Genomic DNA, 25979 nt, shown 5'->3' on the forward strand with positions numbered 1-25979 from the left:
AAAAGCAACCTTCTCACGTGCGGAAAGCGATAAACAGCAAACAAAGACGGTAAACAATGTTTTTGAACAAAATAACAACTGAATTGTTAAAAATATACCTATACAAATAATTTGACTCCTCAATTTACTGATTACTTTTTATTAAATTTTGATAACTTTTAAATAAATAAGATTTAGATCAAATATAAATAATAAAAACTGAAAATAAAATATTCAAAAAACTTAAAATAAAATCTACTAAATCTATTTATATCTTATATCAATAAAATAAAATAATACTCTCATAAATAAATCTCATAAATAAATGGAAAAATCAAAACTACATATCTCTATTTTATCTTTATCAAAATCAAACTAATTAGACCCAAAACTAATAAAATAATATTTTAATGAATTCTTAAAATTTAAGTTTATCCTAACAAAACTCTTCTTACTTCTTTAATGCTTTGATTGACTTTGTTATGTCTGACTTCTTAATAACTTTGATTAACTCGTTTTTTACCTTAGGCAAATTCTCAACAATCTTGGCCGATATCTTCATCGGGTTCTTCTCAATATCTTCATCTTCCTCTTTGTCTGGTTCAAGAACACTTCCTTTTCAAGAGTCGCCTTCTTCAACTCCTCAAGCTCAACCTTATGTTTATTCATAATTTCATTAGCTTCATCTAGAAGCCCCCCTATCCGCGAAATCTCTTCATCTTTTTTGTTTGAGTTCTTTCTTCAGGTTTTCCTTCTCCACAGTTGTTACATCCTTTACCAAGATCACTTCGTCCATTGTTGGGATCAGGCTCTTCATGTCCACTACATATGAGCTCTTTGTCATCAACAAGATTCCACACTTTTCTTCAATCTTTTTCTTCCAGTAAGAAGGTTTATCTCACTTTTCTTCTTAGCTCAACAAAATTTAGTAATGTGACTGAACTTACCACAATTATAGCACTTTCTCGATCTACACTCATTTGCATAGTGGTCATACTCACCATACTTAAAATACTCAACTTCTGACTGATCTCATTGGTCTTTCCCTTGTCCTTGGTCACACCAATTTTTCTTACCAGTTTTCTCTTCACTATCATTCTCAAAATTACCTCGGCCACGTCCACCCCGTCCTCGGCCTCCCCATCCTTTACTGCTAGGACCTTAGCTTTGAGTAATCCGAGTTTTATTCGAGTCAAACTTTACATGTAGTGCTTGACCGTCGGGTTCAACCTAATCATCTCAACTCCTTCTCCTTTGTTCGTGGGCTTCTAATGACCCAACAAGTTCATCCACTGTGAGAACCGACAAGTCCTTCGAATGGCACAAACGATACTTTCGAAATATTTTGTAAGGGATCTCAAAATATTTTCTACAACCCGACTAGATGGCATTTGTTCTCCATTCCTGCTGAGTTGGTTGGCTGCCTTCTCCACTCGAGTTATGTACTCAGTTATATGCTCTTTAGGCTCCATCTTCAACGGAGCAAACTCCCTTTGAGAGCTTGTATTCAGACTTGTTTAACGCGGTTGTCACCTTTATATGCAACCTCCAATATCTCCCAAGCTTCCTTTGCTGATTTGACATTTGTTATTTTTTCGAATCCCGACTCATCTACTGCATTGTAGAGAAAATACAATGTTAACCCATCTCTTACACGGGATTTCTTCAACGGGGTTATCTATGTCACCGTTTGATATTTGTCTTCATAAGGTTCAACGTACCCATCTTCCACCATATCCCAAATGTGTTGGGATCTCAATAACGCCTTCATTTGTAGGCACCAATTATCATAATTGGTTTTTCTCGTCAATTGTGGCACACTCATATCATTGACAACCTTTGTCATCTCTCACAAAAAAAAAATAAGCACTCACTATTTCCCTCATTAAAAATATGATACCACTTTGTTAAAAAAATGTGACCCACACAAATAATTAGACTCTTCAATTCACTATGGTTACTTTTCATTAAATCTTGACAACCTTTAAATAGGTGCAAATAGGGCTTAAGCCAAAAACAAATAATAAAAACTGACAATAAAATATCAACAGACTCAAAATAAAATAATACTCTCCTAAATAAATGGAAAATCAAAACCACATATGCCTATTTTATCTCTATAAAATCAAACTAAATATTACTAAACCCAAAACTAATAAAATAAGATTTTAATGAATCCCTAAAATTTAAGTTTATCCTAACACGAATGACCCACAACTCGAATATGACTATTTCACAGGATGTAGTTACAATTATTGCTTTAAAAAAATCATTTTTTTAAAATTTATTATAAAAAATATATATACATTCAATTTATAAAATTGATAATAATAATTGAATTCTATGTTTGTCCGATTAATTTTGGAGAATTAACTATTAACTAAACCATTCAATTTCAAGATCGATCATATTCTTGGTTGAGCTTACCCATAACTAACCACATTTGGTAGACTATTTTGAACTGACCATCCTTGTTCGAGCATTTATCATGGATTACATTTGGTTGACTACTCTGGATCGACATCTTTGGTCGATTATTTTGGATCAATCATCTTTGGTCGACTACTATTGGTCGACCACATTGGGCCTACCACCTTTGGCTTATCACATTTGACCTACCATCTTTGGCCGACTAACTTTGGTCGTTCATTCTTTGACCGTCCTCTTGGAAATATTAACCTTGGCCGATCATCCTGATCGAACAACATGATCGACTGATCATAATGCTTGAATTAATATAATGGTAATCATGAATAAATCTATTAATATTGATTAAGGTATGATTGAGTCGGAATTAGACGACAAAAAAATAAAAATCCATAACAATCACTATAAATAAAACCTTAAGGTATGACTTTCAAATGCATGCATTAAATATGCAACACTACATTAATAATATACCAATCGATCATCTATTGGCTTTAATATCGAAGTATCTTTTGGAGAAACTATCCAAGTAGTTTAGACACATAGAAGGCTCTTACCAAACAAAACTTAAACTTTAGATGATACATAAAAACTAAACTATTAACATTGACCTCACATCTAAAACAATAATAATAATGACAATAGTTATATTTCTAATCATAATTATTAGTGTACCTTATATTTAAAATGCGTTTTCTTCACTTTGGAAGAATAATTATAAGTTGTATAATTTTAAAATATATATTTTTAGATTAAATAAATTTATGATCTTATGTGTAGATTTTTTTTTATGGCTTTCAATATTTTTTATTTATAATTTGAATTTTAATAAGAGAAATATGTTTTGATCTTTATCATTTACTTAACAATATTATATGTATCAATCCTGTTCAGTCAGCCATAGAGTTATATTGAACAATTATTCACTTAAAACGATAAAAATATTGTAAACGTATATTGTAGACCAAAAGGAATAAAAAATAACATTACATCAGTCTAAAAGTTTATAAATTTTAAATGAAACACGACTCTTTTCATTCAAGACTATAATAATTAAAAGTTTTGATTTCATTGTTACTTAATATCACTTGCAATATCATTTATTTAGTAGTGCTTGTTACTCAAACACAAATAAAAATATTTAAGAAATATAGTACTTTTTTAATTTACATAAACATTCTAATTTAGAATCTCACTAGTTAAAACCCATAAAATTGAACATAAAACTATACAAAAATCAACATATCAATTACTAACTCATTTTACATCATATTTCTTTAACTAAAAGCCTAGACAAGTTTCATATGACCATAAAAACAACCACAAAATCTCATTTTCTCCCATTTCATCATTACTTCAAAATCTCACCCATCAAAACCTCCATTTTAGAGCAAAACAACCCATGACTAAACTTACTTCTTATTTCTATCCACCACACCAATTGTATACCAAATTCATTCACACCAACAACCACTCACAAGATTATATCCATTCCAAAACAAAATCATACCATACATTCAAGCAAAATACCACCAATTAAACTCATCAAACACAATGAACAATGTACAAATATCTCAATAACGATTAAGTCATCCCGTTATATAATTAACCACAAATCATACTTGGAAATTAAAATTTAAGCACGAACATTAGCTTTCCTTACCTTACACCAAAGCTACTTAGCTCAAAAATGTCGAAACTCTTGCTTAAGGCTTAAGGAAACCTAAAAACGCCTATAGAATACAAAAAAGATATCAGAGATATTCCTTAAAACCTCTTATCAGCAAGAAACTAGGGAAAGAAACCACGAGACACAGGTGGAAAGAAATCATCATGCATGATTTTAACCTAAGAACGAGAAGAAAAAGGAATCGAAATTTACTTGCTCTAAACTAAAAACTAATTGGTAGATGTTGAAAATTACTCAATTATGATCTCCTAGACACTTCTTAATTGTTAAAATTACTCAATTGTGATCTCCTAGACACTTCTTAATTGTTAAACAGATGATCAAGAATTTAGATATCTTAGAGAAAGATAACTTAAAGGAAGAGTTTTAGAGGGATGATTTATGTTTTAGATAATGAGAAGAGTTTAAGAAATTCTATTTATATTATTGAAATATTTTAACTTTAAAATATTTTATATCATTATTTTAAAACATCTATCAACTCTAATACTATATTTTATAGGTTATTATGTGAGATATTATTTTAGTTTCTTAATCATAAACCATTTTGAAAATATGTGTTATTATTTTGTAATACTATTTTTTATCAAAATATATTTTACAACGAGTATTTTGATATTAAACATTGTTAAATTAAAGTATCATGTATTCATTTGATTTTTTTTAATTATTTATAGACTAACTTATATATTTGATAAAATCTTCATATATTTAATAATTACATGGGTTATTATTACGTGGTGCATTAATTATTTTTTAATGTGTAACTCTAGTAAGTCAAATTAAAATTAAATAGGAATGCATACTTTTAACTAAAAACAGTTGGCTTCTTATTTTCAACTATTGGTTTTGTCTAATAAGTGTTAGATGCAACCATTATAGTAGTATCATAATGAAAGTCACGAGTTACAAATAAATGATTCTTAGATTTTAGCATGTATTAACTTCACATTCAGTACATTTGTAACGCAGGAGAATATTATAGAAGTAGGCTTGAGAAAAAAAAAATCATATCACACTGAATTTGAAGAAATTAAAAATAAATTGAAGTATAAAGTTGGGTTGGATTGGAAATAATTACAGTAGGCTACAGAAATTGGATTATAATTTTATTAGTATCCTACCCTAACCAAATTTATATCTTAATATTTATAAATTTTAGTAATATTTTCATAAATCACTATTAAAATCACACATATAATTTTTTCAAAATTTATTTCATTTATTTAAAACAAAAATATTTTTTAAAATTGACTTAATATAAATTCGCAAACTGAATAATGTTCCGAATTAATTTATCATCTGAATAATACATATTTGATAAGTTCGTTAAATTAAATAATTATATATAAATTTTAAAAATACTAAATTTGGATTATACCCAAATTCAATAAATCGGTCTAGAAATTAGATGTTCAATGAAATTGAATTATACTTATCACGTAGTGGTCTTTGAAGTCTTTCATTGTCTCTATGCTTGATGCCACTAGCCATGATGATCCTTAATTTGAGTGTGAAAGAGAGAAATTGATTTCTTGGTATTGAAATTTATAAACAACAAGACAAAATTGAAAATAATCCAAAAATAACTAGACAAGTTAATATAAAATTGAAATTAACCCAAAAATAATTAGACAAGTTAACATACTAAATTTAATCAGTACAGAATGTTTTTCGAAATTTTTTTCCTATGTAGACGAATTTTAATTTATGAAAAAAATTGATTCCACTTTTTAATTTATTTTTTATATATAAAAAATAAGTCACTAGGTAGGGAATATTGTCAAAACGGGTCTAACCTAAAAATGAATTACTTTATGAACTCAGTAATTACAAATTCTTTTTATTCATTCTTAAAAAAAATACAATTATTTTGTAAAATTTAAATTTAAAATAAAATTCAATCTAAATATTATGTTAAAATATAAAATTTAAAATTATAATAAAATTAAATATTATCTAAAATTATGTTAAAATTTAAATATAATTTAAAAAATATATCAAATAAATTACAATTAACATCAAATTAAATGTATCACTTATTTATTTATAATATTAGAATCTTAAATAAATAAATTCACAAAAATAATTATAAATAGTTAGATTTAGAATTTTATTTTTTTAATATAATTTAAAAGTTATAAATTTCTTGTCAAAATTTATTAGTTTTTTTAAACTCGATCGAAATTGAATATATGATAAACTATATTTACTCACAGATTTTAACCAATTTTCACAATAAGACATTGCTATCATGCTGCAATTGATGAACTTCAACAACACCTTCTGCTGATAGATAAATTTAAATAACATCCAAGTTTAGCTAGTTGTTGGGTCACAGATTTTTCCCCTTTTAAATTCATGTCCACACTCACTTATTTTTGATCGATCAAATCAATCTTGTAGTTATAGATACTGAAATCCACATTAATATATATGCTTATGTCAAACAAGAAATAGGTTATGTCTGCAATCTTTATATATGTTTGGGTCCCTCCAAGGATAAGTCTAAAGTAACATGTTCAAAGAAAAAATTGTCAATTTTATTGCTGTTTTATTAATATATTGTTTGCTGCACAATTGATTTGGAAGACTTTTTTTGTTTACTATGATTGCATTCTGTCTCATAAGAATGTGACTTAAAAAAAATTGTATTACACCCTTTTTTTATCTCCCCCAAAAGGTTTATTTTTTTTAGATTTGTTTGGAGATTTTTTAATACGTAAATATCATGAGTTTTTAGGTTTCTTAAGACTTTCTCAAGGTTTACGATAAATAAATTATATATATTTTGGTTGAAATTAAGAAAGTAGATAATAACGTTTAGTATGAATGTTAATAAAAGAAACTTGAAAAATTGTTATGATAATATATAATTCATTGTTATGATAATATATAATTCACTTTAAAAATGAAAGTTTAAAAACCTAGAAAATAAAGTATTAGAGTTAACAGGTATATTAAAATAGTAAAACAAAGTATTTTTGGCTGAGCGAGAGACGGGTCTGAACCACTGTCTTTGGATTCGTCTAGCGAGTTGGGTCGTTAGGTGAATAGTTGAGAGGTATGGACCACTATTTGTGGATTCATCTAGGGAGAGTGATTGAGAGATCCAGACCACTATTTGTGGATTCGTCTAATGGGTTGGGTCGCTGAGCAAGAGGGTTGAGGGTCTGGACCATTGTTTCTGGTCTCACCTAGCTAGTTGGGTCGTTAAGCGAGAGAATTTTGTGGTTGCCCAACGAGAGTGGTCGCTGAGCGACTGGTCCAGGTATTGTCTTACTCTTTCCTTTTTTTGTTTTTGATTGATCAGAGTTATGCTTTGGTTCATTGTGGATGATGTGTGATTATGTATGAGTTTGTATGAATATCAAAGTTATGAGTTGAGATTCAAAGTGGAAGTGTATGGTTTCAAAATGGTGAAAGTAAGTTTCAAAGTGGAATCTCTTTGATGAGGTTCAAGTATGTTTAGAATGAGTGCAGGAGCTCAGTCTTGGAGGTTATCCTAAAATTTCAATGAAAAAAAGTGTACAACTCATTAAGTTTTGACCAGGGGGTAACTGCAACATTAGATTTTTAATGCTTTAAGTAGAAAGGACTAACTTGAAATATTTTTACAAAAACTGGACGTTAATAAACCTTTTTTTTAAAACGTAGAACCACTTTGAACAAACGTCCAAAGAATTAAAATAGGTATTAAACCAAAATTTAACTTAAAATATTTTTTAAAATATTTTCTCTTTATAATTTAAAATATCTTATATCCTCATATTTTGTGCTTCAAAGAGATTTTTGAAATTCGTTAATATTTTTTTAAATCTTTTAATGAATTTTGAAATTTGTTAAAATTAAAATTGATTGAATAATTTTTTTTAACATATTTTATAATTTACTGAAAGATTTTTAAAAATTTCAACAAATTTTAAAATTTGTTAAAAAAAATTTAGAAGGTTTGAACGAATTTTAAAGTTCTTTGAAAATTTAAACGGATTTTAAAATTCATCCAAGATTTCAAAATCCAATTAAAATCTTTGACATGCTCATTAATTGTATTATATATATATATATATATATATATATATAAATTTTAATTTTTTTTTCTACTAATTCAATTTTTGGCAATTGCATTATTTACATGCTATACCGAACTTAACATAAAAAGAATACCCGAGTTTGCTTTTGTTAAATTAGAAAGAAAGGCTAGTGCAATAATAATAAAAAAAAATCAGAAAAGATAGTTATTTTATAAATAAGAAGGGAAGCATATGAAGAGTTTATAATTATTAGCATACCTTATTTAATAATAATTACATTATCAATTATACTCTTTAATAATAATAATAATAATAATAATAATAATAATAATAATAATAATAATAATAATAAATTGCTTAAAGGACGGAAAACATTTTACTTTTCTTGTTTAATCCATATTTTTGGAATAGAATGAATTTTTAAATATATCAACTTTCTTTGACATATCTTGCTTAATCTATTAAGAAAACAATTCGAATTCAATGAGTAGCTTAGCTTCTAAACTCAAAATTTTCCAATATACTTAATTTAGAAGGTCATTATTTTTTCTTAATTTTTTTTTAAATAGTTTAAAACATTGAAATTAGATTTAATTTTATATTATATGTAATTTATAAATAATTCTTACAAAGAATGCTGAAGTGGAGGTTTTGAAATTAGTGAACATAACGGTTTGAGCGCGCGCAAACCGAGAAAACTTACATCGCTTGAGTTTCTCTCAACTCACAGGGCGTCTCTCTCACTGAGCTACAAAGTGTTTGCAATGTCTGCAACAAAATCCGGGTCGAGGAAGCGGGCATCCGAATCCGAACTCACGAAAACCGTTAAGAACAACCGATCAACAAATGATAATTTCGATCTCGATTTGGATTTCGATCTCTCAGAGTTCGTCTTCTCTGCTTTTGTCTTTTCATTTATTTATTTTTTTCGGAATCCAGCTAAAAGTTTAACATATTGTGCAAATCTGCAGTGACATCAAAGGAATCGTGTCCGCGTTGCACCTGATCAGAGACAAGGCTCAGAAGGATGGTCAGAAGAAGAACGAAGAGACAATTTCCAGGTACTGCGTTTGCGTACGTTTAAATCCCACCCGAAACGTTTCTGTTACCGTAGTTTGAACTTCGAAGATTGTTCCTGGAAAGATTCAAATAATGTGTAGAAGGTTTTAGCGGTTTTGATTCAGATGCGCTTGCTTCTTTCGTGTGATCCAGAAACATGCATGCTTGACGTGGACTTGTAAATTTGCCAAAAATATCGATCCTAACACTGAATTCGAATCAATAGAGCACAAATTTGATGCAACAGTCATTGTATTTTCTAATTTGTTGTTTGCATAATCAGTGTTTTGGTGACTGCTGCTTTTTGTTTGTGATAGTGTGGGTTTTGAGGTTAAGTCTATGATCGAGGGATTGAGGTCAAAAATTGAGAAGGACAGGTAAACTTGAAGTCTGAATTGCATGTTCTTTTGACCTTTTTAATATTTTTTGCCGCTTCTTCACTGTATTAAACAGTATGTTCTCGTTGCAATGTCAGGCAAAGCATTACTAAAGCACTTTCAAAGAGTTCCAAAGAGGTTTGTAGAAGATTATGGTTTCTGCATGATATTGAATCTTGATAATGAAATCATAAGTAGCAAGGGGATTGTGTGTTCCCAAAACTGGTTTAATCCTTGTTGTTATTACGAGCATGCAGTACGAAAGTTCCTTGAAGAGTGAAACTACCAAGTTTCAAGCACTTCACGAGAATTTTTGCAAAGAGAAAGCCACTTCTCTGCAGACACTGAAAGGTACTCCCTCTAATATTGTCATTGTGGACTAATTAGCTTCATCTGTTGGGAACGTAATATCCCCTTTTCTTAAATAACTGAAACTGCTTGTTATCTTATTCTGATTCTTTGGCTGTTTCTGAAATATATACTAGTGGTAAATCCTGTGAAACAAAGTGTTACTTATGAAATATATAATAGTGTTAACTCATCTGGTAGAATTAGATAATTGTACTCTTTGCTGATTAGACGCTAACTACTGTTCTGTCCATTGATAGATATTATCTCCAAATTTGAAGAGGAAAAGGAAAAACTATTTGTGCGATACGAACAACTGAGTAAGCTATATCATTTAATCTGCCTTAATGATAATAACAACCTGAATTCAATAATTTTATTTTCTCTACAACTTTACGAATGCTTCAGGGAAGAAAGAAAGAATTATGATATCTGAACAAGAAAAGGCCTGCAATGAGAAAATTTCCCAACTGGAAGAGTCACTGAAAAAGAAGAAACAGGTAAATTACACAGTGGGATATAGTTTTTTCTGTTGCATTCTGTCCGTCTCTCTTTGATTCATATATTCACCCCGGCATTAACATAACCGATTGATTGTCTTTTGTCAAACAGGACGATAAAACTTTCAGCATTCTTAGAAAAACACTTGGTTCGTTCTTGGAAAGTACCTCGGACGAGGATTTCCCACCTGATGACTGAGACTGCAATACGCAGATCGTCTGATGCGTCAAAATCACTGATTCTATTAAATTCACTGGAAAATGTGATCATAGATAAACTCAAGATGAACTCTCTTTACACAGTTCACTTTAATCTCTTATTACAACCAAACCAGGTGTTAAAAATAGTTCTTGCACCACAAATTCAGGATAATATCTGCTTATATTATGATATATTTTCTTTGTTCATGCAGATGTTTCTCCTTTTCTTGCTACCATTGTTGCTGATTCTGATTAAATTCCTCTCTGAGTCTGAGCACATAGCTATAATATATAGGACCATTTGCTTTTCAGTGGCTCTTACCTTCGAGTAGACATTCAGGTTGGTTTAACAGTCTTAACCTTTCCAAATACTATCGTCAATAAAAATCTTTAATTGACCTGTTTGGAAAAGTAGGAGAAAAAAAATAACATTGATAAATTTTTTACTTTTAAATTCTACACAAACATATGAAAGATCTGGTCTCATTTTTTTTCAAAAAATTTAAAGGAGAAATTTGGTCCGTGAAATTCAATATATTTGAATAACTATATCGTTAAAAATATACCAGCAAATCGTTTATTGTCCACCCTCGTAGCAATAGTGCATAGATAATTGAAATAACTGTTGTAGTTAACTCTGTTATAAGTTAGAGAGATATAGGATGATTATGTTTTTCTGTAGAAGATGCGTGCATAGGTGTTGACATGATCAATGCAAAACATCTTCTTCCCTTTACGTGATTTTTTCCCCAGCATATTGAAGAGACTGTAAAGGAAACAGAGACTGTCACGTTTTAGCATGACAAATGACATTCTATAAGAACATGGAAATGAGGTCAAAATTAACTCTACTTGTTACAATCAAAAGTGAGGAAAAATTGAGGTAAAATATAATCGACTATGAAAACCATTTCAGAATACTGACATTTAATCTCTATGTTAAATTATAACAGCTAAAATGTTTTTCTTGGATTATGAATGAACAAATTATAAGAAATTCAATCAACTAATAATATGAATTGAGTTCATTAGCACCACATATAATAAAATGTGATATTATTTGAGAATACATTTATGAGTTTAAATTTTATATTAAATAAAAAATGAAAAGTTATATAACAAATTCATAAACTCATTCTCATTTTTTTTATTAGAAGTGAAGTGCCTTCTTTGATGAGTTTGACTAAAATCTAACTATTCTTTAATCTTTAAAGTGAAATCCTTCAGACACTCGTCAAGCATTACTTTCTTAAAAAGAATTGAATGAGTTGGCACCACGTTTAAAAAGCAGACTCCCTTTACGGTCTCCACTTCTTTTCCTATGTGAAAAAGTATTTTTCTAATAATTTTTTTTACAATTTTTTAACAACACACATAATAGTTAGTTTGTTATTGATCATTTTAAACATTTTTTTTAAATAAATTTAAATAAATCAATAAAATAATACATATATTTTATTATAAAAAAATTATTAAAAAATATTAAAATAATGACATATATCTTATTATCAAAAAATTATTTAAAAATTTTCTTCCATATCAACATTCATTTCTATAATCATGAAAGTGCCATGCTTGAGTTCTAATCTTGCTCATAGATGATTAATTTATCAAATAGATTATTTTATTTTTCTATTATGAAAAAAATGATTTTTTTAAATTTTATAAAATAGGGTAAGAAAATGTCTAGGAGGATAACCTAAAAAGTTGAAGTCCTACTGGTTAGCACGATTTCAACTGAGTCATACTTGTCTCGCTTGAAGTTGTATGAAATAGATTTAGGAAGACTTTCATTAAAACACAATTTTTTTCTAGTATAGCTAAAGTATGTGAGGTGACACGATATCAATTTTTTTTAAGTGAAATCGCCATATTTATGAAGACGTCACTTAAAAACTTTTTTTTTTTTTTTATCATAGTTGAAGTCGTATGATGTAACACCACTTCAACTTTTTTTATAAAATTTAAGTCATCGTACTTACGAAGATTTCAATTAAAAACTTTTTTTTCTATTATTGATGAACACAACTTCAGCTGATTATTTTTTTTAAACATTTTCAGAATTTTATTTTTTTCATTTTAAGATTTTAAGTCATTTATATCAATAGAAAGCTTCGAAAATTTAATAAAATAAATACTTTATTTTTAATATTTTGATTAGTTTAATTAAATATAATTATTTATTAATAGAATGAATAATTGGAAAATTTATTAGAATAAAGACTATATAAATTATATAATTGTTAACTATTATAAAAGATTTATAGAGTAGGCAAATAAAGAATACAAAATTAAACATTATTATTTATATGGACAATTTCCTTGATTGTAACTTTTGTTACAATAGTAAGAACATTTCTTTTTTACCTATTTTGAGTTGATTGATCTATTTCAATATGGGTACAAGTAATAGTTGGCATTCCAAATTATTTATGATGCATTTTAAGGTTAGGAATAAAGTTAAAATAATAATGTGAGGACAAACAATAATAATGTGAGGACAAAGTAAACTCAAAGATTCAAAGTCCTACAATTATACTATCACTCATTTAACTTCAGAGGGTATGACATTGGACCATCTTACTCTGTATATCAGGCTCCTTCCATATACACCATCTTTCTATCTCAACCTAACTTTTTTTTCAAGTCTATCTCACAAGATATTTGAAACCTGTGGAATATTATCAACTTACAATGAAAGTAGAGATGATAAAGATAACAATGGTTAAAATGATAGTATTGAACACAATTTACCAAGTTATAGTGCACTGTTATCATAACCATCTACTGAACATGGAAGACATCGAAGACCTAGAAGACAACAAAAAAAAAAAAAAAACTGTGCTGTAACACTATTTTACACAAATAAATATTTATATTAGAATCATTATTTGATAATAAATTTTCATTTCAATTATTTTATTTTAATTGTATTTAATTTTTAATTTATTTTAATCATTTCAGTACTAATATCATTATGACTTTTTCTTTATTATTTTTGTCATGTATTCAATTAATTAAATTAATTTTAAACATTACATTAATTAAATATAAAAACAAAAAAAATAAATACTATTAAAACATAATAGGATAAAAATTAAAAAAAAATCACTTAACTTTTAAACAAGATTAAATAATTTATATTTTAATGTACTTTAAAGAAAATATAGAAGACATACATTAATATAAAATTTTATATATAATATGAATATAAATNAAACATTCAATCTAATTCAATTATGAAGAAAAAAGAACACTTCAAAGACATTAAACTCCATCCATATATATTTTAGATAGTCAATAGCATAGGACAAGGATATTCAAGGGCTACAAATGAAAGAGAGGACCAAGAAGAGGAATAGAAGAATGTCAAGTAAAACTAAATTATGGAAAAATTGCTTCTAAAACTTTATATTAAATAATGATTTCATATGGATGTGTCTCTTTGTAAGAAAGCAATTTTGAGATTGATCCATAAATTCTCATAACTAATTTGTTTGATATACAAGGATGATAGATCCAAAAGACAGGCGACTAACAACCAGATTTTGCAGGAACTGGTTTCCTTTGTTGTATAGACCATGGAGGCCGCTCGTTGTGTGCCTGCACAAAATCCATGAGATTCTGGTTTAAATGAAACTCTTAGTTGTATTAGGATACAAACTCTATAGCATTAGCAAGGTAGGCTCAGTTGAAAATCAAAAGAGGAAACAATTATCTAACGAAGAAAGATAATAAACTCCTCTTAATGAAAATAAAAACCCCTTACAAAAGCAAAACATTCTAGTCCTCGTTAACTTGGATACAGGAAAGAGGGAAAGATAAACTAATTATCCTGTTTTAATACATGGTTTAGTGAGTTAATGTGATATGCTTATTACACCACTTAACACTTTCCTAATCTTTAAATAAAAATTAATCTGGTTGAGGGGAATGGGATACAAACAAACATGATAAGTTAACAGTTTGTTCTTCCCCCTTATCCCTATGCCACCTCTTCGTGTTTCACTTGCAACCATCTCTGAACCCCCTCGGGACATTTGATCTGTCAAGCCCCTATTATTATGTATTTTTTTCCAGAAAAAAAAATAGAAAGTGATAATTGGAGTGGAAACAATGTCTATGATGGTATAAATTTGACTAAAAGTTTGCTTTAACCGTTTCATATTGCTGGATTTAAAGCAAAGGGAAGAAAATTTCATTATTTCTGTTGCTATCTGAAGGGGCTATATCTTATTATTTTTTCTGCATGTTATGGTTAATGGGATTCAGCAATTTCTTAGTGCAAATGCGGTAGTTCGTGCCAAAAAGCTATGGTGCTGTTAGTTCAAATTTCACTACTTTAACTGATATCTAACTTAAGTACGGATAGAAAGTTAATGATTATGTAATTAATCAGAGTACATGCAGTCAGTTTGCTTTAATGCATTGCTACGGACAAATTTGTCATTCACCACACAAACAAGAGCAGCCCCGAATAATTCTGATGCATACACCATCTATTGCATAATTTTCATTCAACTCATAAACATACTCTCTCTAATAGGAAGAATATGCAACAGCAATACATTATAAATGGTACATATTAAAATATCAAACAAAGTGTCAGTCAAAAACATTTTAAAATAATAACATGAAATAATTTCATAAGTGAAAACAATCAACAGAAATTAAAGTGTGATATAGGTCAGATTAAAAATGTAGCAACCAATTGAAAACAATAAATATAAGAATTTCATTTTTGAAAAAATCAACTTAAATTAAAAAGGGTCAGATTTGTAAGGCAAATTAAGGTAAATGTTGTTAATTTAGTCTGTAAAAATTAGGCATTAGATTAAATTGACATATGAGATGTAATTGAGAATATATTATTAGAAGAATATACAACAAAAAAAAAAAAGTCAGAAATATTAATTTGGTATCAAAGTTTCCTTCTTCTTGTAGCCCATGCTCTTATGCAACAAGCAATAGGTTGTTCTTCATTTAGATATGCACCAGCGGTACACAATTCTTTCTACTTAAAAACACAGTATTCCTATCATCATGGTTCAATTGCGACTTGGCCCACCTGGAATCCATCATAGGAGAAGTGATGTTACCTGTAATAATCTCCTCCTCAACACTTATCCTAATGAGAATCAAACTCGTGACTTTAGCTCTAATTCCAATTGTTGAATCAAGCACTTATCACTAGGTCAAAAGCTATAACTAATAAAGGGCTCAACTTTTTGTACTTAAGAAGATAGTAGTCCAAGCATCATGGTTCTGTTGTAACTTGACCCACCTGACCTCCATCAGAAAACATTCTTGAGCAGCCTAATAATTATTGTTGTTGTTTCCTTTTATATGGGTTACAAGCATCAGCCTAGAAATAGTATATACTTAGAGTTCCTACTTTAGATCGCACAAAGTAAGAATTGTAGTAAACTGTCATTAGAGGTGCAATTGACAATGTATAATTTATAGAAGAGTATACAACGAAAGTAAAGCAAGAAACAACAAATTCCTGCCATTCTCTATTCCACTTCAAATATAGGACAAGATACCACAATACAGTCCTATGAGTTATATAGTATGCATATAAGTGTATATTACGATGATATTGTATCTAAATTTGTCCAAATCTCACATGCTATCGTATCATATCCACTAATTACGACCTGAAGGTTTGAAGGAGTAGTTCTATTTAGAGTAAATCCCACTACATTGGCATAGAAAATACTAGGTTTTTCAGTCATTGGCCGCATGCGCTCCAGTATTTTCCATTTCTAAATATATCAATCACCAACAATTCTTCAAATAAAAGTTATACACATCCATTATGTATTCAACCACAACATGTAGATACTATAGTCTTTATATAATCTAAATTTCATTCAAAATGTTTAAAAAAGTTAAAGGGAATTTTCCTTTCACAGAACTTTCAATTACACCAGAGTAATTCATGATGATATGTCTGGTAAACCAAACCCATCTCAAAAGAAGACAATATTTTTCAGATAAAGTACTAAATTCATAACAATTAACATACCCCAATTTCTGTCACAAATTGGCATGAGGAACACTTAACATGTGAAGCACCAAATGGGTACATTAGCAATACTGCACAACTGCCACACTCAACTTGCCCAACCTGATCAGCTGCGAGGAATGGGATATTGATTTAAATATCTCACCACACAAAAAAGAGAATGCCATAAGTCATAATTGACAAGGAAGTAAGGCAACTTCAAGAAAATATAATACAGTTTGATAAAAAACTGAAAACATCAATATATGAAGGATGTTTTTTAAATAAAAGCTTCATAGCACTGTGGGATTAGAAGTGCCAACCGACACCTCTAGTCCCACCTATCATTTGCAGCACATCAAAAGAAATTTATGTAAAAGAGAGACAATATAAAAGGATCATGAGGGGACTAGACCAAAACTCAAGAAAAAAATTTGAGAACTGAAATGGTAGCAATGCAAATGAGAAAGATGAACAACCTTCTAATACAATGTTGACAGCCTCACAGCATGAACATTTAACATGTTTGGCACCTCGTGGATATGAAAGCAGGCGATGACAAGAACCACAGACCATCTGACCCCAACCTGTTCACACAGCTTGCCAGTCAGAGTGATCATGTTAATAACTAATTTCATGAAATGATTATAAAAAAAAAAAAAGCAATGACTCTTTCAGGGTTATCTCGAATATAATTCACCAACAAAAAACCAATTCCTTTGACTCTTTCACAGACTTCAAACAACAAAATTTGCGATATTGCATTCAAACCCATCTGCATCTGTCCACCTACTAAGAATCACATTAACTTGAATCTCGAAGCTATTAAATGTAAAGAGTAAACCCTAACTCAACAACACTCGTGGCTCACAATCCTGATTAAAAGTGAAACACATTCCCCAAATAAAATGAATGCGCGTTCTAAAGTTCAGTAGTTCAGAAGAAAAAAACATGTAATCTACTTAATAGTGCAGTTGATGATTCAAAAGGCGTGAACAATTTCAAAAGCTGATAAATTTGCAGAAGAATAAAACAAATGAAAGCAAAGCAAATAGTAGAGGGTTTTGAAAAGAAAAGTATAAACTGACCACATCGACTAGGCGGTGGTGGTTGCGGTTGCGGTTGGGGTTGCAGCGGCGGTTGCTGTTGCGGTGGCGGCGGATGATTTGTGATTGGTTGCCACCCCGGTGGGGGGCCTTCGTCGTCTTCTTCTTTCTCTGTTTGTTGACTATGCATCTTTCTCTGTTTATCTGTGTATGCTATTTCTTGCTCTTTTCTTCTTCAGCAGTCATATATCATTGTTTAAAACTTAATATTTTATTTTGAATAATTTAAAATTTATAAAGAGTATATTTTGTTTTTATTAATTACGGTAAAGATTAAAGAATATATTTTAATATAAATTTTGAAATAATTTATAGAAAAAAAATGAACTTTGTTTGAGAGTAGAAATTTAAAAAAGAAAAACATATATTCTATTAAAAATTGTTTTATTTAATACCTAAATTTTTCATATTTTTCGTTTTAGTCTTTTCTATTAATTTTGGAGTCTGAAATAGAACACTACCAACTTAAATAATAAAAAAAATTAAATTTTATAACCTTAATAATATTCTTCAGCAAATAATATATGATTGATTTTTATTTTTATTTTTCTATTTAAAATTTTAAATGATGTCATTTTATTTATTAAAATAATTAGAGTTATAGAGATTATTTTTTATTATTATCTAAGTTTGTAGTATTGGATTTGAGATGGTAATAAAATCAAACTATAAACACAAAATATAAACTATATTTATATAATTTTTGAAAAAACCTTAATTAAAAATATTTGAATCTTAATTATGTTATTTTTTTTACCTTTTATGTAGAAAGATGTGAGACGAGTAACATAAAGTATTACTACATAAGTAAAATTAAATGATATAAACTCAATTAAAAAATAAATGAATTTGAGTCAGTTAATAAGAAAAAAATAATAATAAAGACTTATTTCAAGTTAAAAATTAAATATGTGAGAGATTTAAATCTATTTATTTTTTAAAATTGAAAAATTAAAATTTTCAAATAATTTATATTTTCTCTTTACAGTGGTATATGTTTGGTTTTGATAAAAATATGTTGACTCTGAAACTTATAATTGAATCTGATCCAATGATTTTTATTATTTCTATTAATTTTTAATTTATGATTATTATTCTTATTAATTATCTATTAATAATTATTATTTCTTATATTATCATTTAATTACTATTTTGGATGGATAAGTCATTTCTTTGCTGGCTGACCATGTAATCATAAGTACAACTTATTAAAAACTATTAATGTATCCTAATTTATATTCATTAATAGAATAAAATTATATATATATATATATATATATATATATATATATATTTATGTGTTTAAAATAGTATAAATACATTACAAAAAGGTTAATTAAAAAAATGGTATATAATTTTTTGTGAAATACATAAAATATCTATACAATTGATAATGATATTTTTGCATTCTGTTTTTCTCTTTAACTGTTTCTAGTGTTTTTATGATGGATAATATTTATGTTTATGGCTTTAATGTTCAATATATCTTATGTGAAAGTGTTATCATGGGTTTACTATTAAATTTGAGAATGCATGTTTTTGACGTAATTTTAGAAATATTATGGGGAGATTCTATAATGACCCATATATGTCTTTAGCGTAATTCTAAGAATGTTATGTGTTTTTTTAGTGTATTCGTTGATGTGGGAGTCCAAATGTTGAAGATTATCATGTCATTCTAATGATCATTCAAATTTATATAGAGTAAAATGTGGTATGTGGTGAACGGGATAGGAGGTCCAAATCTAGAGGCTTTACTTTGGTCAAAGATGTTAAAAGACCAACCTTGTGTGTGATAGAGTAAACCTATTAGCAAAGGCTCTACATAAGAGTAAATGTCACCACAAGTGCAAGACCCTAAGATTTCACATTAATTCTTGTATCTAGCTAATTGAGTCTTGTTTGAGTCTTTGTATGTGGTATGTTTGTCTTTATCAATGATTTGTATGATTGACTAAATATGTTTGATTATTTTTACTTACATTACATGAAAACTCTTTTGCACATTATTGACCTTGTCTTGTTTGTTTGTCTGTCTGTTATATGTGTTGTGTTTTTTTTTCTGCAAATAATCATCTTATTGGTGTGAGTAGATGATAATAAATGTTTAGAGTTTTCTTCTTAGAAAATGATGAGCCAACTGACTGAGTGATAAGTCAATGGGTCTTGTTAAGTATATCTTTAAAATAAAAACATAGTTTAGAAGCTTGGGATGTACATGTCTTATATTATTGTAGTCTTATTATTTGAATGATTATACTTATATAAATATACCTTGAGTAAACTATTTTATGAATATTTGTAATGAGGTGTTTTATTTTAGTAGTTGTTATTATGGGTTTATAATTGACCGATCGGGTACAGTGACAAACTGAATATAAAGGATCGAATGAGTGACGTGCAAGAAAACACCTCACGACTGCTCGGTCCTGACAACCGTTGAGCAGAGTTAAGATCCAATTAATGTCATAATGGCTACGATTAAGTGGTTAAGGTTTACATTAATGATCATTAAGATGTAAATTAATTGGTCAGATTCTTATAAACTTTATAAATAGGGGTTTAATTTCGAGGTAAACTCACTTTGACTTACTATTCAATTACTAAATACTTATAGAGAAATATTCTGACTTGAGTATCAGAAAGTGTATTTTGCAGGTCACTCCCATATACTGATAGGTTACCAGAACACGAAGTGAAAAAACATTAGCAGTTTGAATAGTATCTATGCTATTAAAAAACAATGTTACAATTATAATGTAGAAAAAAAAAATTCATAAAGCATAAACATCCTTAGAGAGGAATGATTAAGTTACAATGAACTTATATATTATTAAAATTATTTTTTATTTCATCATTTGTATTGTTATTTATTACCCAATTTCATACTTTTTAGATATTTAAAATCACCACATGACTAAAATCTATAGTTTTGTACATACCACTTAAACATCCCATCAATAAATTTGATCTTTGAGCTTTTCAAATGTTAAATATTAATAATTATAAATTCAGAAATATTTAATGAAAATAAAATATAATTATATTTGGACTAATATTCACCAATATTTATTTATGGTATTGATGTAGGATTACGGCACGTTGTTTAAGTTTCAACTTTTAACATTTTTTTTTTCAATTTTTTGCGATATAATGTATGGTTGGTTTCAGCTGAATGAAACATCCAAAATTTTCAATTTCCGTTGAATATGGTAAGGTATGATAACATGTTTGACACTGTTTCTCTTTTTACAATTTAATTCAAAAAATTTATAATAAATTTCAGTTAACTTGAAAGCTACTCTAATTTATTTTAGTAACGCTGATTTGTAAAATCCAAACACAATAAGTCATATTTGATATATCAAAGTAATTCAATTATCTAATTAAACAGATGTATATATTATTAGCAAATATATAATTTTGATAACACTATGAAAATAAATTTTTTTAGTATTTATTAATGTAGGGAACTAATATTAAAATAAAAAAAATAAAACATGGGCTGAAAAAGAATGAAAGGAGTAGTAAAATAAATAGAAGTAACAAAAATGGGTGTACGGTCGCAGGAAACAACGTCGAAATTCAGTAGTTAGGAAAGTTTTCCAACATCTCATTTTCGAGTTACCGTCCAATTTTGTATGTAAGAAATGCCACAAAAATTCTTAGTTCACTCTATGAAACGAATATTTGTCTTCCGATAAGACTTATTGTTTATTTATAGCAATGTTAAGTAACCAATTGGTACCAAACTTATAGATAGATAAATATGAATAAGAAAGTAGAATAAAATTATTATAAAAATAAAAAATTGACTTGAGAAAATAATTACCTTAATTTAATAAGTCTTTTAAATACATGAAAAAATTATTAAAAGAATTACAATTTTGTAATATATATATATATATATATATATATATATATATTAATTATAAAGTATTTTGAATGTAGAGTCAATGTTAATTTTTCGATTTTTGACATGTTTGTTCAAGAGTTTCTTTATTGAGATGTTTTTTATGTATCAAAATCAATCGAATAGTATGTACAACAGTTACTTTTATGTCAAAGTCAGTTCAACTTGGATAGATAAAAGAATGTTGTAATTAATGAGTATAATCTAGTTTGATAATTAGCGGTCCAATGTGATATGTGGTTTGTCTAGTCGTTTTGGTGATTGTTTGAGTTAAATGACCTGTTTATCAAACTGGTGTTTAATCATCTAGTTTGATATACAACTATCCGAGTCACCTGGTCATTCAAGTTAAGCTTACTGTTTACTAAACTAGTGATTGATTATTCAGTAAGTTATTGGCCTATTTGTCAAACTAGTATTTAATTATCAAATATATAATTGACTGTTTGGATTATAGCTGTTTGAACCGCCATACCCACACTAAGAAGGTTTGCAATTATGGATGTACATTTACTAAAAAAATATTATTTTTCTGTTTGATTCCCAAAGTAAATAGATTGTTTCATAAGAATACATGTTCTCTATTATTACTCGCTTACTTATTATCTTACTGTTAATTAAAAAATTGCTTCTTTATCCAATCCGTTTGGTGGTTAGAATAACAATGCAAAATAATCAAATTGGTTTGGACTTGAAGGTTCTAAGTGACCTAGTTATTTCCAGCCTCACAAATGTCTAAGTTGTCATAATCAACTTGGTTTGAATGCATGTCTTAGGTAAACAATCAGTTTTAAATTTTGGTGCAAATTTACAAACCACTAAATCATCCTACCATATGTTGGCTACCTAATATTTTCCCCTCCATTCCACCTAGTCAACACACACATACATATATTATATTCACCTTTTGTATATTGAAAGCACCATTTTTCTAGTGATAAACTCTGGAATAAACCATGACTAAGACCAAGAGACTTCTCACACTTTTCCTAAGGTTCCTTGCCATTGGAGCAACAATAGCAGCAGTGATTGTAATGGTGACAAGCCATGACTCTACTCAGGTCCTAAACCTGACCTTCACTGCCAAATATAGCAACGTCCAAGCATTCAAGTGAGATCCTGCTTCTTTTTTCTGTCTGTTTCTCTGCTGTGTCTTCAAAATACACCGATTTTGATAGCTGCGAAAACATAACTATACAAACTTTCCGAAAATATGCTATGTGTAGGTTCTTTGTGATAGCAGAAGCCATAGCATGTGGATACAGCATAATTCTCCTTTTCACATGTTCCAAAACTTCACTTTGGCGTTTGGTTCTGATGATGGATGTGGTAATATTATACATAAGCAACCACCACTGTAACGTGTAATTGAACCTCTTTGAGTCGTAATAAAATCTAACACATCATTTTGATCAGGTTATAGCAATGCTACTCTCTTCAAGTGTGTCAGCAGCACTGGCAATAGCTCATGTGGGCAAGAAAGGCAACACTCATGCTGGTTGGTTACCCATTTGTGGACAAGTTCCTAAATTTTGCGACCATGTCACTGGAGCTCTTGTTGCTGCTTTCGCCGCAGCTATAATATACTTTCTGCTTATTTTTTCTTCGCTTTACTCTGCGCAGAACACCCTCTTCCTGTAAAACTAGCAATACATTCAATTGTTTTCTTGTTTCTACGTACCTATGTAGCATCTTTTCGTTCTAGCTGTAGCCCCTTTACTCTCTTTCTACTGATTTATTAGTTCACGGATAGATAAATCAATACCATTGCACTGATTCATGTTGATTGTCTTCTTAATTTTATTACTCATCATTGATGTGTTAGTCACCACCAGATTATTTGCTCTAAATTTTTTTTTCTACCGTACTTTAATTAAAATTCAACTCCAAACTTCATTTATCACAGACAATAGTGATAATGAGTTTCGTTTCCTTTAAGAGAAACCAAATTGAAGTTATTGATTCCAGCTCTGCAAAGAGAAAAACTTGTTAAGAGGAGATATCCTTTTCCTTAGGTTCAAACAAAGATTAAGCAATGATAAAGTAATTTTTTTTTAATATTTAATAAAATTGAACTTGAAATTCTAATTATAAGACTTTTCTTCTGGAATTTGAAATCATTGGTTAAACTAAATTAAGGTAGTTGATGGAGGGAGAAAAAGGGGGAAGAAAATCTGCAGAATACGAAGCAGTGGTAAGTGCAGGCCGGCATCTTAAACGCCTCCAACAAGCACACGCTCACCTGGTGGTGACGGGCTGTTACCGGAGCCGCGCTCTGCTGACCAAGCTCCTCACCCTATCGTGCGCCGCGGGTTCCATCGCCTACACTCGCCGCCTCATCCGCTCGGTCGCCGACCCAGATTCTTTTCTCTTCAATTCCCTCATCAATGCCTCTTCAAAATTCGGTTTTTCTCACGATACCATTCTCTTCTACCGTCGCATGCTCCACTCTCGCATTGCCCCTTCTAGCTACACCTTCACCTCCGTCATCAAGGCCTGCGCCGATATCTCCCATCTCCGACTCGGCACGCTTGTTCATTCCCATGTTTTTGTTTTTGGGTATGTTTCAGATTCCTTCGTCCAAGCAGCATTGGTCACGTTCTACGCGAAATCATGCAAACCTCGTGTTGCGCGGAAGGTGTTCGACGAAATGCCTCAGAGAAATATCGTTGCTTGGAACTCCATGATTTCGGGATACGAGCAGAACGGGCTTGCCCGTGAGGCTGTTGAGGTTTTTAACAAGATACGTGAGACCAAGGTCGAGCCTGATTCCGCGACATTCGTTTCGGTGTTATCCGCTTGCTCTCAACTGGGGTCGCTTCATCTGGGGTGTTGGATACACGAGTGCATTGTTGAGAGTGGGATTACAATGGACGTGTTTCTTGCTACCTCGTTGGTGAACATGTTTTCACGGTGTGGTGATGTCGGAAAAGCACGTGAGGTTTTCGATTCGATAAACGAGGGGAATGTTGTTTTGTGGACCGCTATGATATCAGGGTACGGGATGCATGGTTACGGTGTTGAGGCAATGGAGGTTTTTCGTCGAATGAAGGCACGTGGGGTGGTACCTAATAGTGTTACTTTTGTTGTTGTGTTATCTGCATGTGCGCATGCAGGGTTAATAGATGAAGGTCGTGCAGTGTTTGCAACCATGAAGCAAGAGTATGGTGTGGTGCCAAGCGTGGAGCACCATGTCTGTATGGTTGATATGTTGGGGCGAGGTGGGTTGCTCAATGAAGCATACAAGTATGTGAAAGGACTTCGACCTGAGGAGCTTGTTCCCGCAGTGTGGACGGCGATGCTTGGAGCTTGCAAGATGCATAAGAATTTTGATATTGGTGTGGAGGTTGCTGAGCATGTCATAAATGCAGAGCCAGAGAATCCTGGCAATTATGTGTTGCTATCTAACATGTATGCGTTGGCTGGGAGGATGGATAGAGTGGCATCGGTTAGGAAGGTGATGATCCAAAGAGGCCTTAAGAAGCAAGTGGGTTACAGCACCATAGATATAGATAACAGGAGCTATCTTTTTAGCATGGGTGACAAGTTCCACCCTGAGACCAATGAAATTTATCGTTATTTGGATGAGTTGATGTGGAAGTGCAAGGTTGCAGGCTATGCACCTGTACTTGAGTTGGCGATGCATGAGGTGGAAGAAGAAGAAAGGGAGTATGCCCTCAGATACCACAGTGAGAAGCTTGCAGTGGCCTTTGGGCTGATGAAAACTGGTAATGGAGTGATACTAAGGGTTGTCAAGAACCTTCGCATTTGTGAAGACTGTCATTCAGCATTTAAGTTCATCTCTGTTGTAACGAATAGAGAGATAATTGTTCGGGATAAGATTCGTTTCCATCATTTCAGAGAAGGCTCGTGTTCTTGTTTAGATTATTGGTGATGGAATTTAAACCTGCCTGAATCTCATTATTATTTTTATTTACTAAAGATAGTAACAAAGAAGAGTACTACTTTATGACAACACATTACGCATTGCACATACTAATGAAAATAGGTAAGTCAGTGGAGACACAATGGCCTTTTAAAAACAGTTATAAATTTATGGTGCAGATGTGAAGACATTAAAATCTGGAAGCATTATCCACCATTATGAATAAAGACAACGAGATAAAAGATGTTAAATGCTTTCTAGAAATCATAAAATGCCCTCTAAGAAATGATGTTTTATCTTAAAGATTGAATGAAGTATTTTCATGTAGACGGTGATTGTGTTTTCTGTCATTTTTCTCTTTCATAATTTTGTATATTTCTGTCTCAAACAAAACAGATTATCTCAAAGTAACAACAATAACTACCAAAGGATTCTTCACTTAATTCTCC

At 30.0% G+C, this 25979-nt stretch overlaps 4 protein-coding genes across 4 annotated transcripts; 3 read left to right on the forward strand and 1 right to left on the reverse strand.

Moving 5' to 3' along the window:
* The first annotated feature begins 8842 nt into the window (after nt 1-8842).
* Nucleotides 8843-10763, forward strand: LOC106768066 (DNA ligase 1). Its single transcript, XM_014653033.2, has 8 exons — nt 8843-9016; nt 9102-9191; nt 9507-9566; nt 9665-9704; nt 9824-9917; nt 10175-10234; nt 10323-10414; nt 10527-10763. The coding sequence occupies exons 1-8, from the start codon at nt 8895-8897 to the stop codon at nt 10611-10613; spliced, it is 645 nt and encodes a 214-aa protein (XP_014508519.2). The 5' UTR covers nt 8843-8894; the 3' UTR covers nt 10614-10763.
* Nucleotides 10764-13878: 3115 nt separating this feature from the next.
* LOC106767350 (protein LOL2) lies at nt 13879-17896 on the reverse strand. The gene is made up of 4 exons (XM_014652222.2): nt 17714-17896; nt 17105-17212; nt 16647-16756; nt 13879-14218 (listed from the first exon to the last, which is right to left on the reverse strand). Exons 1-4 carry the CDS (start codon nt 17859-17861, stop codon nt 14150-14152), a joined length of 435 nt encoding a protein of 144 aa, XP_014507708.1. The 5' UTR covers nt 17862-17896; the 3' UTR covers nt 13879-14149.
* A 4650-nt stretch (nt 17897-22546) lies between these two features.
* Nucleotides 22547-23422, forward strand: LOC106766399 (CASP-like protein 1C3). Its single transcript, XM_014651129.2, has 3 exons — nt 22547-22755; nt 22871-22973; nt 23061-23422. The coding sequence occupies exons 1-3, from the start codon at nt 22601-22603 to the stop codon at nt 23283-23285; spliced, it is 483 nt and encodes a 160-aa protein (XP_014506615.1). The 5' UTR covers nt 22547-22600; the 3' UTR covers nt 23286-23422.
* Nucleotides 23423-23673: 251 nt separating this feature from the next.
* On the forward strand, nt 23674-25794 carry LOC106767855 (pentatricopeptide repeat-containing protein At2g33760). Its single transcript, XM_014652811.2, has one exon. The coding sequence runs from the start codon at nt 23791-23793 to the stop codon at nt 25537-25539; it is 1749 nt and encodes a 582-aa protein (XP_014508297.1). The 5' UTR covers nt 23674-23790; the 3' UTR covers nt 25540-25794.
* Nucleotides 25795-25979: the final 185 nt, after the last annotated feature.

This window comes from Vigna radiata, chromosome 7 (assembly GCF_000741045.1).
Source record: "Vigna radiata var. radiata cultivar VC1973A chromosome 7, Vradiata_ver6, whole genome shotgun sequence".
Classification (NCBI taxonomy): Eukaryota; Viridiplantae; Streptophyta; class Magnoliopsida; order Fabales; family Fabaceae; genus Vigna; species Vigna radiata.